This window comes from Podarcis bocagei (assembly GCF_964188305.1).
Source record: "Podarcis bocagei genome assembly, chromosome: 10".
Lineage (NCBI taxonomy): Eukaryota > Metazoa > Chordata > Lepidosauria > Squamata > Lacertidae > Podarcis > Podarcis bocagei.
Genome location: NC_138135.1, coordinates 25,549,701 through 25,564,571, shown reverse-complemented (window position 1 = coordinate 25,564,571; position 14,871 = coordinate 25,549,701). Strand labels below are relative to the sequence as shown.

At 45.9% G+C, this 14,871-nt stretch overlaps 1 protein-coding gene across 2 annotated transcripts; it reads right to left on the bottom strand.

Annotated features, from left to right (window-relative positions):
- Window positions 1-352: 352 nt before the first annotated feature.
- LOC308596932 (protein mono-ADP-ribosyltransferase PARP12-like) lies at window positions 353-10,498 on the bottom strand (the record flags this gene model as incomplete). 2 transcript variants are annotated; one of them, XM_081212273.1, is made up of 8 exons in its annotated part: window positions 10,229-10,498; window positions 7,579-7,799; window positions 7,109-7,229; window positions 5,459-5,555; window positions 4,676-4,754; window positions 3,971-4,101; window positions 1,300-1,451; window positions 353-633 (listed from the first exon to the last, which is right to left on the bottom strand). In XM_081212273.1, exons 2-8 carry the CDS (start codon window positions 7,660-7,662, stop codon window positions 353-355), a joined length of 945 nt encoding a protein of 314 aa, XP_081068399.1. In that variant the 5' UTR covers window positions 7,663-7,799; window positions 10,229-10,498. The 2 variants fall into 2 exon arrangements, with proteins under 2 accessions (XP_081068399.1, XP_081068398.1); XM_081212272.1 differs by having other exon boundaries at window positions 4,676-4,757; window positions 10,229-10,497.
- Between the last annotated feature and the right edge of the window lie 4,373 nt (window positions 10,499-14,871).

Genomic DNA, 14,871 nt, shown 5'->3' with positions numbered 1-14,871 from the left:
TGACATTTGAAGGGCCACAATTTTCCCACTCCTGCTTTAGAGTGAAGGCAATGGTTAATTATACAAGTGGTCAGAGGTGGTGCCAGATGGGTGTGGTCAGCATGGGGCCCTCAAAAACCTTTCAGCTCCAGTAACCTTTAAGCAATGCCAACAATCCAGCTAAGAATATGGGTTGTTCACTTGTAACATGTAACGTTTTTAATATGCAGAAGTAAAATAAGTCACAGTAGCCTTTTAAATAAGAAATTGTTAAAGTTTTAGATATATAAAAAAGGATTTCAAGTCCATGTTTGGAGGAGGAGGAGGAGGAGGAGGAGGAGGAGGAGGAGGAGGAGAGGAAGATTGCTGTCCTTTACATGACCACACAATGGGACACTGGCTGATACTCAAATATGTACGCTGGGTAAATCTGATACTTCTCAAAGATGACAAAAATAGAAGGATCAAGAACGTTGTCCACACAGCTATCATAAAAGTTGTTCGATTGGTTAGATCTCGATGGAGGGCGGAGGTAAGCAGGATTTCCTTGAACGTAATCTCCAACCAGAACTTTAGCTACAAACATGCTCCTGACATGGGTATCCGACTGGCAATATGCATGTGAGTAACTGGCGTCTCTGGCAAAATAACTTCCTGAAAGAAGAGATGTCTGTAAGAACCAAGCAAGCCAATGCGAGTTTGCTGCACAAATAATCATCTTGAACATTTTAGACCACTCCCTTCCTTTTCGATATGCCATTGCTCATGTAGCCAAAATAGCATTATCCACACCCAACAGGGAGTATCAACAGGCGCATGGAAACCCTTGGTGTGGGGGGAACCCTCCAAATAGCCCATTGAGGCTGTTCTGGATGCAGGGCATGTGTTTTGCTCACTGTGATATTCTCTTGCCTTTGTGCTCACACAGCTGCATTCTCTGCCTATCTCCAATACCAGCCCATTTGGTGACTTGCACAGGGCAACCACAAAGGTGTGGAGAGTAGACTTCTGAAGAGGAGGGGCAGGGAAGCAAGTGGATATAGGAGATCATTCAATCACAGATATTCAGTTGGCAAAAGAAGAATCACCAAGGTCCCCTAAGCCTTCCACATTGCTGCGGACTTTCAACAAACACACTTTTTTGTACTTGATTGGTGTTGGAGAGGATTAAATTCTGCTGAGGACTTAATATCAGACTATAGACAGGGGATGGTATGGTCCTTGCAATTTGTGTGTGTGTGTTCCTCTCAGGTTCATTGCACACTAGATGGAGAAAACATGCACAGCTACGCACATTTCTTGCCCGCTCTGAATTGGTACCTTTTCCATAGAGAGTCCCATGGGTCCCACAGATTCTCCAGTCAAAGTTCTGCCCACAGATGTCATGCAAATGGCGTTTGTTGGTGCCATGGAACAATAACCTTTCGTCTACCTTGTCCCCCCCATTCATCTTCTTCATCTGCTCTTTCTGCCTAGAAACAGAAGCATCTACTTTATAAAAAAATAAACACACACTCCGAGTCAAACTCAATGCCCGCAAGAATTAAAACTCCTTTCCTTGAACCAGCCCTCAGGCAATGCAATGAAAGGATCAGGAAGTATGTTTACACATTTGCCAGCATAATTTTATACACTTTTTTCCTAGCAGAGTAGTCAAATAATTACTTTCCCAAGATCTATTAGCTTACTATATTGTAACGATGTATACTCTACATTAAAATCCAAATTCTACACCAAGCAAACCTTTATGTCTGGAGGCAGTTGGAGGATGGATGACAGCTAACAGATTGAGGTTGAATCCTGACAAGACAGAAGTACTGTTTCTGGGGGACAGGGTGTGGGTGGGTGTGGAGGACTCTCTGGTCCTGGATGGGTAACTGTGCCCCTGAAGGACCAGGTGCGCAGCCTGGGAGTCATTTTGGACTCTCAGCTGTCCATGGAGGCGCAGGTCAATTCTGTGTCCAGGGAAGTTGCCTACCAGCTCCATCTGGTACACCAGCTGAGACCCTACCTGCCCGTGGACTATCTTGCCAGAGGGGTGCATGCTCTGGTTATCTCCCGCTTGGACTACTGCAATGCGCTCTACATTGGGCTACCTTTGAAAGTGACCCGGAAACTACATCTAATCCTGAATGCGGCAGCTAGACTGGTGACTGGGAGTGGCCGCCAAGACCACATAACACCGGTCCTGAAAGACGTACATTGGTTCCCAGTACATTTCTGGGCACAATTCAAAGTGTTGGTGCTGGCCTTTAAAGCCCTAAATGGCCTCAGCCCACCTGAAGGAGTGTCCCCACCCCCATCGTTCAGCCCAGACACTGAGGTCCAGCACCAAGGGCCTTCTAGTAGTTCCCTCACTATGAGAAGTGAAGTTACTGGGAACCAGGCAGAGGGCCTTCTCAGTAGTGGCACCCGCCCTATGGAATGCCTTCCCATCAGATGCCAAAGAAACAAACAACCATCAGACTTTTAGAAGACATCTGAAGGCAGCCCTGTTTAGGGAAACTTTTAATGTTTGAAGTTTTATACTGTTTTTAGTGTTCTGTTGGAAGCCACCTAGAGTGGCTGGGGAAACCCAGACAGATGGGTGGGCTAATAATAATAATAATTTATTATGGGCACCTCCACTAGACAAGGGAATCATCAGACTGCTGTGGACTGAAGGCTTTGCCAAGATTGCACAGTCTCACTTTAGGAGTACAACTTACACTGCTCATTCTATCTCCTATAGCTGAACTGGGTGGTGGTAGAGATTATGGTCACTAGGCAGCCACTGGCCAATTTATGTTGGACAACTTAGTGCAAACTCCCCCAACCTAGTGCCCTCCAAACATTTTGGACTACAGCTTCCATCAGCCCCAGTCTACAGGGCCAATGGTCAGGGAAGATGGGAGCTGTAGACTCAAACATCTGGAGAGGAATCAGGTTGAGGAAGGCTGCTGTTTGCTGGGATTCTTTGGAAGAATGGTGGTCAGATTCTGTAAGAGATTACTTCAGAGGCAACCTACATTTGATACTAGTCACCTATTTAAATAAATCCTCCAGAACAATTGTCTGGGAGTTCTCCAACACCTGAGACCACCACCGCCAACCCATGTAGGGATGCTACTGGGCAGCAGGTTGGGTGGCCACTGTGTCCCAAACACTAATTCCAACACTGGCATGGATGGGTATCCTGGTGAGTGAGATGGAATCCCTTTGGATAATGGTACCCCATAATCCTCCAGTCTGTGCTGATGCTGCTTTGAATGCCCAGGTGGATACAGTAGGGGCAAGTCAACCTCTGTTTGACTGAAACACGACAAAGAAATATCAATGTGCTTCCCTCAAAATATAATCCATGGCCAGCTACATATTTGTGACACCAGGCCGCAAGACTTGAATTCCCACCAAATGATAGAAGAATAGCAGTCAATTAAGGAGTCATAAGGGACGTGGGTGGCGCTGTGGGTTAAACCACAGAGCCTAGTCGGCAGTTTGAATCCCCATGACGGGGTGAGCTCCCGTTGCTCGGTCGGTCCCAGCTCCTGCCAACCTAGCGGTTCGAAAGCACATCAAAGTGCAAGTAGATAAATAGGTACCGCTCCGGCGGGAAGGTAAACGGCATTTTCGTGTGCTGCTCTGGTTCGCCAGAAGCAGCTTAGTCATGCTGGCCACATGACCCGGAAGCTGTACGCCGGCTCCCTCCGGCAGGAAGGTAAACGGCGTTTTCGTGTGCTGCTCTGGTTCGCCAGAAGCAGCTTAGTCATGCTGGCTACATGACCCGGAAGCTGTACGCCTCAGCCAATAAAGCGAGATGAGCGCCGCAACCCCAGAGTCGGTCACGACTTGACCTAACGGTCAGGGGTCCCTTTACCTTTTACCTTTAAGGAGTCATAGCCAATTATAGTAGTATCCCCCCTTCACCACAAAAAGAGACAAAGGAAACCATTTCTAGACTCTCATACCATGATTTCCCATCCCTCGGGGGAGAAGAAAATCAAATACGAACCACTGAAAAGCTTGCCAAAGAGACGGGTTCTGAATCCTTTGGAGTCGGTGGATAACATAACCCTCCATGGTCTTCTGAAAGAGTTCCTTAATTTCATTGTATTCTTCAGCAGAATCAGAGATCTCCACCAGCTAGGCCCAAATCATAGTGAAATGAACCATTCCATATTTGTTTTCAGCCTATACATTTATTTTCTCACATTTATACATCACTCTTCTGAAACAACACAAACCCTGTTTTATGTTTAACATTGCTTCGCACCGATTGAAATTGTTCATTTTCATGTTTTATGTTTTTCTTTAAAAATGTGTTTCTTTAGAATGTTGACTTTACCACTAGCCCATAGTACTTGAGTCTCTATATTCTGTCTGCCACCTGGCAATGCATTCACTCAAGTAGGTACTTAACTCAGCTCCTTTCAGCTCTCAGCTCCAACACTGCCACCCATTTCCTACTCTCCTTGTGCTAGCGGGCTGCTCTCCTTTTCATACAGAGGAATCAGCTGAGAAGCACCATAGCTCAGTGGAAGAACATCAGCTTGCATGCCAGAGCCTCTATGTTCAATTCCTGAAATCTCCAGGTAGGGCAGGGGACACCCCCCATCTGAAAACCTGGAGAGCCACTGCTAGCTCTCCAGAACCAAGCTAGATGGACCAATATAGGCCTTTGGTCAGCTGTGTAGCAGTAAGGGGGAAATGTGAATACCTTATAGCCTACATTAGGCAATGCTGATCGGACCCAACTTGAAGGAAACAAGGGGGTGGGAAGAGAAGACTCAAAACGACTGCTGCAGACAAGAGACAAAACAATCATTAATAACCGGGAGAAGAGGAAATAGCAATTGGTTCCATTGTTGAACTATTAGGCAATTCATTCCATTGTTGGAGGATCAAGACTTTCCCCCTAATATTCAACAGATATATCCCCAGCCTTGCTCAGCAGCTAACTCAAGTTTCAATACAATTAAGCATCTTTTGCATTATGTTTGATCTCTTAAGCTAGATGTAGGATTAAGAAATAAAAGGTACAGGGGCTTTGTTCTATCACTTGCATGGATGCATAATTTCTGAAGTGTGCAGTTTGCCATGTCAAGCTGCAGCAACTGCAGCCCCTTCTATTAGAAGCTACTGGAGGCCTTGCCCTGGTTTTCTTTTTGGCAACCCACCTTGCTAAGAATACCCCCCCAACATCTAAAAATTGGAACACACGAGAAGCAAGATCACCTTGCTCATATGCTGCTTGCAGCCATGGTTCAACCAAAGGGATGCTATGCCTATTTTGCATATATCCATTGCATGCATTGATTTAGGTTCGGTGTTTATTTGAAACATTTCTATCCCACCTCTAGGAGACATTCGAGGCAATTTACGCCCAATCCAAGTCTCATAGTCAAATATCAAACAACTATATCTTGCCCCCCTCAAATATACACAAACAGTTTAGTAGACATTGACCAAGCTGGGCTGAGAATGAAAGCATATCCAATACCCCATCTCATTGTCACGTCCTCCTCCAAAGAGCACAAGCTTGGGCCACCTGCAGACTCTTCTCCGGGTTCGGTAGTACAGGTTTCTCTGGACCATCTCTTGAGGGAAACGGTAGTGGTCAATGTTAAAAATCTCATGTCCATCATCAGCTTAGAATTAATTTAATTACAGAGAACTACTGAACAGTAAAGGGTCCTGCTTTCTCCCTAAGATATGATCACAATACAGCTCCTCTCACTTTGTTCGTGCACCTTCAGAAAAACCAGGGCTACTCCAAAGGACCTGTTGAGTGACCATCCATCCCCAGCTACCGTATTTTTCGCTCTAGAAGACGCACCAGACCATAAGACGCACCTAGTTTTTGGAGGAGGAAAACAATAAAAAAATATTCTGAATCCCAGAAGCCAGAACAGCAAGAGGGGTTGCTGCGCAGCGAAAGCAGGAATGCCTCTTGCTGTTCTGGCTTCTGGGATAGCTGCGCAGCCTGCATTCGCTCCATAAGACGCACACACATTTCCTCTTACTTTTTAGGAGGGAAAAAGTGAGTCTTATAGAGCAAAAAATACGGTATTTGCACAAAACCTGTGGAAAGGTCTTTACTGAGCATTTGTTCCCACCCCACCCATTTTTTTTGCAGGGTATTTATACAACAATGAACACTAGCCCTGATTTGCTTGCACCATCTTTTATACATCTTCCTGTTAATCATTTGTTCACCCCACTTTTCAGTACATGTTCCCATCACTTTCCTAACTATAGAAAGTCCAGGTTAGTTGGTTGGTTGGTTGAAGTGGATCTGTTGTGCTATTTTGGCAGTGCATTTAATCCACTTTAATTGTACAAACCTAAGTTTCCAGTATGCATTTGAATCTCTCCTACAGAATAATGACTGCCTGGAAGCACATCCAACCAAATGCAAATCCCTATGTGCTGAACAGCAATGGAGTCCTCTGTGGACTTCACCAGGTTTGCATCCAGCCAATGCATTACAGCAGGCCCACATTCAAAAATCTGGTTGTCCTCACCCTCACTCGACAAAGGGTATGTAGAGGAAGACATTGGAACAGCTTGTTCTCGAGCTTTAGAAATCGTTACTATAAAGAATGGGACCAAGGACTGAGTCATTTGTTACATTAGCACATGTTAAGTTTCTCAGAAACTAGCACCATTTTTGTATGGCAAGGTGGAACTTCTTCAGTGTGGTAAAAAGAGAGGGAGTCAAGAGTTATGTCAGAGGAATCTCTTCTGCTAAAGGCTGCTGTTCTGAATCATCCTGCACAATTTTAAAAGTTATTTATTTGGTTGCGGGCAGTTCCTCTGTTAAAGTGTTGGCCTTCCTATTCGTTGCAGTTGCCTCCTCCCTTTACTCTGTTCTTTGTGTGCCTGGCAGTGATTGGGCCTCAGAGCGCCAGCAAGACCTTGCTAGATACTAGAAGCAAAACCACTGCGTTTCAGCTTTGCAAGTACAAGGTATACGCAGGAGAATATAATTTCCTCTTCTCTTGAAACAAGGTGCTGCCTCATAACTGGCAAAGCTTTTGTGTTGGGACGGGTAGAACGCGGAAATACCAAAAACAGGAACAAGTTTTGTGAATGTAGAGATCGGAAGGGCATTCTGCCACCCCCTACCTTAATGAGGGTGATACACTACCTTGGAAATTTACTTCGTACAGCTGAGTACCAGCATGGAAGAAGACAACGCCTCTGTGGTCCGCCTGGTAAGCAGCCTCCAATTCTTCCGATGATACTGTGGCAGCACAGTGCTCCAAATGCTACAGAGAGGTGTTGGAAAGGGAGATAGCAGAGTATCCATTGGCTTTGAGCTTTTTGATTTTCAAGAGTCTTCAGCAAACTTTGAAACTGGCCTTCCCAATCAGATGCCCTCCAAATTGTTTTGGACTACAACTCCCATAATTCCTGCGACTTGTCTTTGTCAGCCCCTAGGCCAGTCTTCCCCTCCAGGTGTTGTTGGACTTCCCCAGAGGAGAAGGCCATGAAAGTAGTAGCAGGACTATTGCTGGCTGGGAGGTGGGTAGCTGTGCTATTACGAAGGGCAGTAAAAGAGATCACTCAGTGAGAGTCATTAAGATTTGGCTCAGCAGGAGAAGAAGGGTATCTCACCTTTTTCCCATACTCAATCCACCTGTCAGCTTCATCCAACCAATACCAGATGAATTCTATTCTGACAATGGAGTCTAAGAGCATGACAATGGAGTCTAAGAGTGTTCAGGGATGGGTCTGTTGTTTCATCTGGCGCTAGTCCTCTTTGGAAGACCTCCCCCACTTCAATAAGCACGGGAAAGAGAAGGACCAGCTGGGGAACAATGATTCCAAGCTTTAACCTGAAACGTAAAGTTAAGACATTCATTAGCATCGCGTCAAGGAGATTAGCCAATGCCTTTATACAGGAAGCTACCTTATACCAACTCATTCTAGGCCAATGTTGTCAGTCCAAATCCATCTGCCCTAGGCAGTACGGCCCAAGGTCAGGCATGATGGGAGTTGTCAGCCAACAACATCTGGATGTCTATAGCAGTGTTTTTCAACTACTGTTCCGCGGCACACTAGTGTGCCGTGAGATGTTGCCTGGTGTGCCGTGGGAAAAATTTGAAAGATTTTTTTTAAAAAAATAAATGTCAATTTTTCACCCACTAGGCAGGCGCCGGACTGTGTCCTGGGTATGGGTGGGGTTTTTGACCCCACCCTCGGCCAGCAGGGGCGCCGATTGGTGCTCATCAGGGGGACACCCTCCACTTTTCTGATGTCCGGGCCGTGACTGTTCCAGACTCCAGCCTGGACCTATCACAGTAGGACATCATCTTCCGACTTCCTTTCCGCCCGAGCACAGTGTGCGCAGCAGCGGAGAGAAGAAGACGTCGCGACTCGAGTCACCAGGAGGACCGGAGCAGGAGGAGACCAGGACTCGGCAGGAGTCGGCACTGCATAAAGACCGCATCCGGATCCAGACCAGGCCGCAGGTGCAGCGTGAGGTGAGGAGGTCAGCAGCCCGGTAAGTTTATATATAGTCAATATAGGCACAGAGTTAAATTTTTTAACATTTTCTAATGGTGGTGTGCCTCGTGATTTTTTTCATGAAACAAGTGTGCCTTTGCCCAAAAAAGGTTGAAAAACATTGGTCTATAGGTTGCCTACCCCTGCCCTATTCTGACCGGCAGCAGCTATCCAGGGTCTCCAGCAGAAGTTACCACCCATCCCCTGCTCCCTTTTTAATTGCATGTACCAAGTACATGCAAAGCATGTACTCATCACATGCATAAAGACATCTCACTGAATGATGGTCCCTTCCCAGAAGGATTTTTTTTTCTTAGAGCATCAGGAGGCAATAAAGCACTTTAGGAGACGAGAGATGCCACAGATAAGGAGAACTAGCCCTAGTAGATCTGGGTGGAATGACTATGAGCACAGAGGGTTTGCTACCCTCAAACTGAACTGACCACAGTCATGAGACATCGACCAGAAACTAGGGTGGGCATGTGTCCTACTTTAAGAATGGCTGTCCTCTTTTTTAAGAGCTGTCAAAGGACAGTTCTCCATTGGAAGGCATCGTCCATTGGGAGGGCTAGCCAGTCCAGAGCCAGGCTAAAGAAGCTCAAGGAGAGAGAAAAGGCACCTTCACACTGCCCAGCAACCCTGAGCCCTTGGGTAGCAGGCACACCCAGGTTACAGTCTTTCCCGCAATGTCAAATTATAGCCATTTCTAAATGTACAGCTATACACATAAATTAGCACATGCAAATGTTACATGTTATGCTCTCTTTTTTAGCAAGGGCCACCCCACCCATCTAGCCATATATTGGTTTGCTTTCTGGTGTGTTACATTCCTCTTAAAGTAACCAGAGTTATAACAAGCACAAACTACTCCAGGAAAATATGCCTGTCTTATCCAGTACCGCCAAAGGTTAAAGGCCTTTTATTTTTGTTGCAAATGCTTTCAGACTTTGCCTCTTCCTCAAGCAGCTTTCGGTTTCCACCTGGCCTTTGCTTACAGCAGCGTCACTCAAATGTTTTGAAGTGGGACTGACTTGTAAACTTCCAAAACGCCTCAGGGCCCACTTGCAAAACTAACACCATATTTTGAGTTCTGCTTTTTCCCCATTGCAACAGAAAATTCAAGACTACCAAATCAGCAGTTAACACTGCAGAGGTTTGTCTACCTCCCCTATTTTTTAATGCCTAGATTGCTCTCTCTATTCCCAATGTCCAGGCTGCGAGTGTCCCCCTGCCATCTCTGTGCTCACAAGCTTACTCAGCAGTAACCTTAGGAGTAAAAAAGCATTTGACAATCCTTCCAGCCAGATATACTTTTACTGCACCAAGCTTCTTAGAAGTATACACATCACATTGCAAGAAAGGAGAGTCTAAGTGAACACCAGGAAGAACATTTGGACAATAAGAGCTGTTTGACAGTGGACTCTCCTTCCTTGGAGGATTCTAAGCAGAGGTTGGGTGGCCATCTGTCATGAATGCTTTAGCTAAGATCCTTGCATTGCAGGAAGTTGGACTAACTAGGTGACCCTCAGTGTCCCTTCCAACTCTACAAGTCTATGATTCTATACCCGGAAGTAAACAAATGATTCTTTAAAACATGTTCTTTTTTAGACAGGGATGGGTAACCTGTGGCCTGACAGATATTGTTGGAGCACAGTGCCGATAGGCTCAGCAGTCCATCAACTTCTGGAGGGCCAGAGACTCTCCATTGCTGCTTTGAGAGCCCTTCAGGAAAAGAGACAGCTGTCTTCTACCCACTTACCTTTTTCAGTCTTTGCCAGAGACGTTCTGTGGCGCATCTCACAGGAAAGTCAGCAGGGGAAAAAAGACTTGTTATCCTTGCCCCTCTTGTGTGAAAACAATCCTGCTACAATCGAGTCATATTTAGTCCAAAGCCAATTCAACAGGAGACCAAGTCAGGTAGGATTCAAGGCAGAGTAATATTTTTTAAAAAGAGGAATAATAAAAAAGCTACAAAGGAGAACAACAGCAGAAATCTCAATCAGAAGAACCTTCTAGCCTTGACTTCCCATGGATCACCTTCCAGCTCAACTGCCCTCTAATCAGCCCAGCCTTGCAAGCCCCACCCTCCAGCCTCTTGGCTTTCCTGGCTAGATAATTAACTGGATCACCTGTCTCTGAGTCAAAGGCTCAGTTAACTCTTTCCAATGCCTTTCTGCCATTGAGAAATGTGGCTCATGCAAACAGGGCTGTCAGATACAGTGGCTAGTTTTGAAGGGCTGTTGTTGTTGTTTAGTCATTTAGTCGTGTCCGACTCTTCGTGACCCCATGGACCAGAGCACGCCAGGCACTCCTGTCTTCCACTGCCTCCCGCAGTTTAGTCAAACTCATGCTGGTAGCTTCGAGAACACTATCCAACCATCTCGTCCTCTGTCGTCCCCTTCTCCTTGTGCCCTCCATCTTTCCAAACACCAGGGTCTTTTCCAGGGAGTCTTCTCTTCTCATGAGGTGGCCAAAGTATTGGAGCCTCAGCTTCAGGACCTGTCCTTCCAGTGAGCACTCAGGGCTGATTTCCTTAAGAATGGAGAGGTTTGATCTTCTTGCCTAGACTTAAACTAGGCTAACAGGCATCCCCTCTCCCAGAGAATTGTAGTTCCCAATGGGAAGGTTCGTTGTGTAGTGGTCTGGAGTTGCAGTGGGTCAAGCACCCTTTACTATTTCTACAGCTGGGGTCCTCTCTCCAGCTAGGGGAGAGAGACCAGGTGCCCAGGTACAGGTAAAGGACCCCTGACAGTTAAGTTCAGTCGCGGACGACTCTGGGGTTGCGATGCTCATCTCGCTTTATTGGCCGAGGGAGCCGGCGTTTGTCCACAGACAATTTTTCCGGGCCATGTGGCCAGCATGACTAAGCTGCTTCTGGCGAAACCAGAGCAGCACACAGAAACAGTGTTTACCTTCCTGCCAGAGCGGTACCTATTTATCTACTTGCACTTTGACATGCTTTTGAACTACTAGGTTGGCAGGAGCTGGGACCGAGCAATGGGAGCTCATCCCGTCACGGGGATTCAAACTGGCAATATATCATGAATCATGATGGTGGTGATGATGTATGTGTGCTATGCAAAAATCAGAATGTGGGGGAAACCAGCCAATGCTTCTCTCAATTCCTGCAGCTGTTAAAACTGCTGGCTCCATTCTCCCCTGCCTCATGCAGGGGGCAGCTAATTACAAGAGCAGGCACTGGCAAAAACCATGATGCAGGAAAAACCATGAAGCTAGTCAATGCCTCTGCATAGCTCCGTTCTTCTTTCAGACATTGTGATGTATCGGTATATTGTGATGTTTACCTGGTGATACATCACAATGTTGAAAACCAGATATTGCCCAGCCCTACTGACAAGATTCACCCATCCCTAAGTCCCACACATGTCTACTTATAAGAAAGCCCCACTAAATTCAGTGGGACTTACTCCCAGGAAAGTGTTATATGCTTGCAGACATAGTCACATGTTGCCCCCTGAAATGGAAAGTTGCTTCCCATGCCAGGGACAGCCGCATATATTTTGCCGCCTGAGGCAGAACAGCAGAGCATCTCAATCTGACTCAACTAACACTCAGTTTCCCCCAATTTGGTTCGGAACTTGCGACTCAGCCGAACCCAGAGTTATGTTTAGGGAAGTTTTTAATGTTTAATGTGGTATTGTGTTTTTAATATTCAATTGGGAGCCACCCAGAGTGGCTGGGGAAACCCAGCCAGATGGGCTGGTATAAATAAATTATGATTATGATTATTTGCTAATGATGTCACATTATTAGCCTATAGTTAGGTTTCTCCAGTCTAATCAGAACGACATCAAATATTTGCAGAACCCTTCCCCACACCGCCCTGAACTTTCACAAGAAAAGTATGTTTGTTTGGATGACAGTGATAGTGTACAAACCACGTCTACCTCCAATTTGCAAGTGCTTTCACCTAAAGTCTGGTTACAATGAATAAGGTAGCAGCTTTGACCCAACGCTTCAACTCTTCCATTAGCATGATAACATATGCAAGATGGCAAGAAAAAAAATATATTAATAACTTTTGAAAACTGTGCTTTATTTCAAACCATTTAATTAGGTGTTCACTGAGTGTATAAAAAGCTTAGAAATGCTGCTTAGATTTTGGACCTAATGTCACTTTAATATGAAAGTTTATATTGTGAACTTGGATGAGGTTGGAATTTTACCCTCAAAAACATAGAAAACATTTCACATCTTTAAGCAAACTAAAATGGGAAGTTCAACATTTCCTGTGATTGTCTACCATTTTATACAAAATGTTATGTCTCAACAACGACTGTACAGTCAGTGTTTACATAATCACTATCTGCTAAGGCCTTCAGTGCTGATAGAAAGAAGCTTACTAGACACAGTTTAGAAAACCACAAATAAGAAAGTAGTTCAAAGTTGCTTGTCTATTTGGCTACATGATGCTAAATCATTCAAACCAGCCAATCATACACATTGGGAACACTCTCAGTCAGATTTTCATATATGTATGAAACATTTTTCAGGTGGGATTCCATCACTACCAGCTAATTCAGGTTGCACAGTTAGAACTTATTTGGTGCTCTTGGGCATCAAACTCACTCCCCAACCCACCCAAAATCAGACTTTTTGCAATAAGGAATGTGATGGGGAAATGCACTAGGGATAACATTTCATAGAATCATAGAATCATAGAGTTGGAAGAGACCACAAGGGCCATCGAGTCCAACCCCCTGCCAAGCAGGAAACACCATCAGAGCACTCCTGACATATGGTTGTCAAGCCTCTGCTTAAAGACCTCCAAAGAAGGAGACTCCACCACACTCCTTGGCAGCAAATTCCACTGTCGAACAGCTCTTACTGACAGGAAGTTCTTCCTAATGTTTAGGTGGAATCTTCTTTCTTGTAGTTTGGATCCATTGCTCCGTGTCCGCTTCTCTGGAGCAGCAGAAAACAACCTTTCTCCCTCCTCTATGTGACATCCTTTTATATATTTGAACATGGCTATCATATCACCCCTTAACCTCCTCTTCTCCAGGCTAAACATGCCCAGCTCCCTTAGCCGTTCCTCATAAGGCATCGTTTCCAGGCCTTTGACCATTTTGGTTGCCCTCCTCTGGACACGTTCCAGTTTGTCAGTGTCCTTCTTGAACTGTGGTGCCCAGAACTGGACACAGTACTCCAGGTGAGGTCTGACCAGAGCAGAATACAGTGGCACTATTACTTCCCTTGATTTGCTTGATTCAATGTCGTCTAACCTCCCCACACACAAATCAGAATGAATGTGCAATAAATAACCAATGCTGACTGATCTCCCTGCAAACTTTGTGCAAACAAATAAGGATAAATTGCCCAATGAAAAGGACACCTGGAAGTGACCTGGGCTTTATCCAGTGCACAAACAGAAGAGGGCTCCACTAGTGCAATGGGATTGCATCTTCCTTTTCCTCCCACAAGCTAACTGCACCCTGGGGCGCCCTCAAATCTGCTTCAAAAGTTCTGGAGACTTGAAAGAAAAAGAAAGAAAGAAAGAAAGAAAGAAAGAAAGAAAGAAAGAAAGAAAGAAAGAAAGAAAGGGTTATGTACTGAGTTGAATAGGATTCAGAATGCAGCAGTCTGATTGGTTCTAGAACAATAGGGTCCAGAATGCAGCAGTCTGATTGGTCCACAGAAGCCACCCAATCCAGCTTCAGGTGGAAGTGAATCTGCAACCTGATTGGCCTACAGGTGAATCCTGGAATTAGCTAATCACGTGGGGCCCATTGTGTAAATCAGTGTTTCCCAACCTTTTTTGGGCAAAGGCACACTTGTTTAATGAAAAAAATCTCGAGGCACACCACCATTACAGCCCCGTGACGTCAGCGCGCAGCGTCACGCCGGGAGGGACGCACGAAAGTGTAAGTTTCAATTTTTTCCCTCCCCCTTGCCGGGGAACCTCCAAGCTTTGGGGGTGGGGGGGGGGAGGAGGCAGCAAAGCGAGGCAGGAAGGAGAGCGCAGCTTGGCTGGGTGAGCTTTGGCAGGGGCAGGGAATGAGAGCCGCGAGGCGGGCGCTGCGGACGGAGGCGCTGCCCGCCGAGCTCGCAGGCAGCCAGGCAGGCAGACGGCGAGAGCCCCGCACTGGGCAGCCTCTCCTCACCGCCGTCGCCCCGCCTCTTGCCGCCCGACTCGCCCGCCTCCCTCCAGGCAACATCTCGCGGCACACCAGGCAACATCTCGCGGCACACTAGTGTGCCGCGGAACAGTGGTTGGGAAACACTGGTGTAAATAATGTCTATAAAGCAGACATTCTGGGGGAACTTCCATTTTTCCTCCTCACCACTATGAGCAGAATAAAGAGCATGAAATCCACTCTCGACTCCGAGTATATTTTAGAAAGAAAGAAAGAAAGAAAGAAAGAAAGAAAGAAAGAAAGA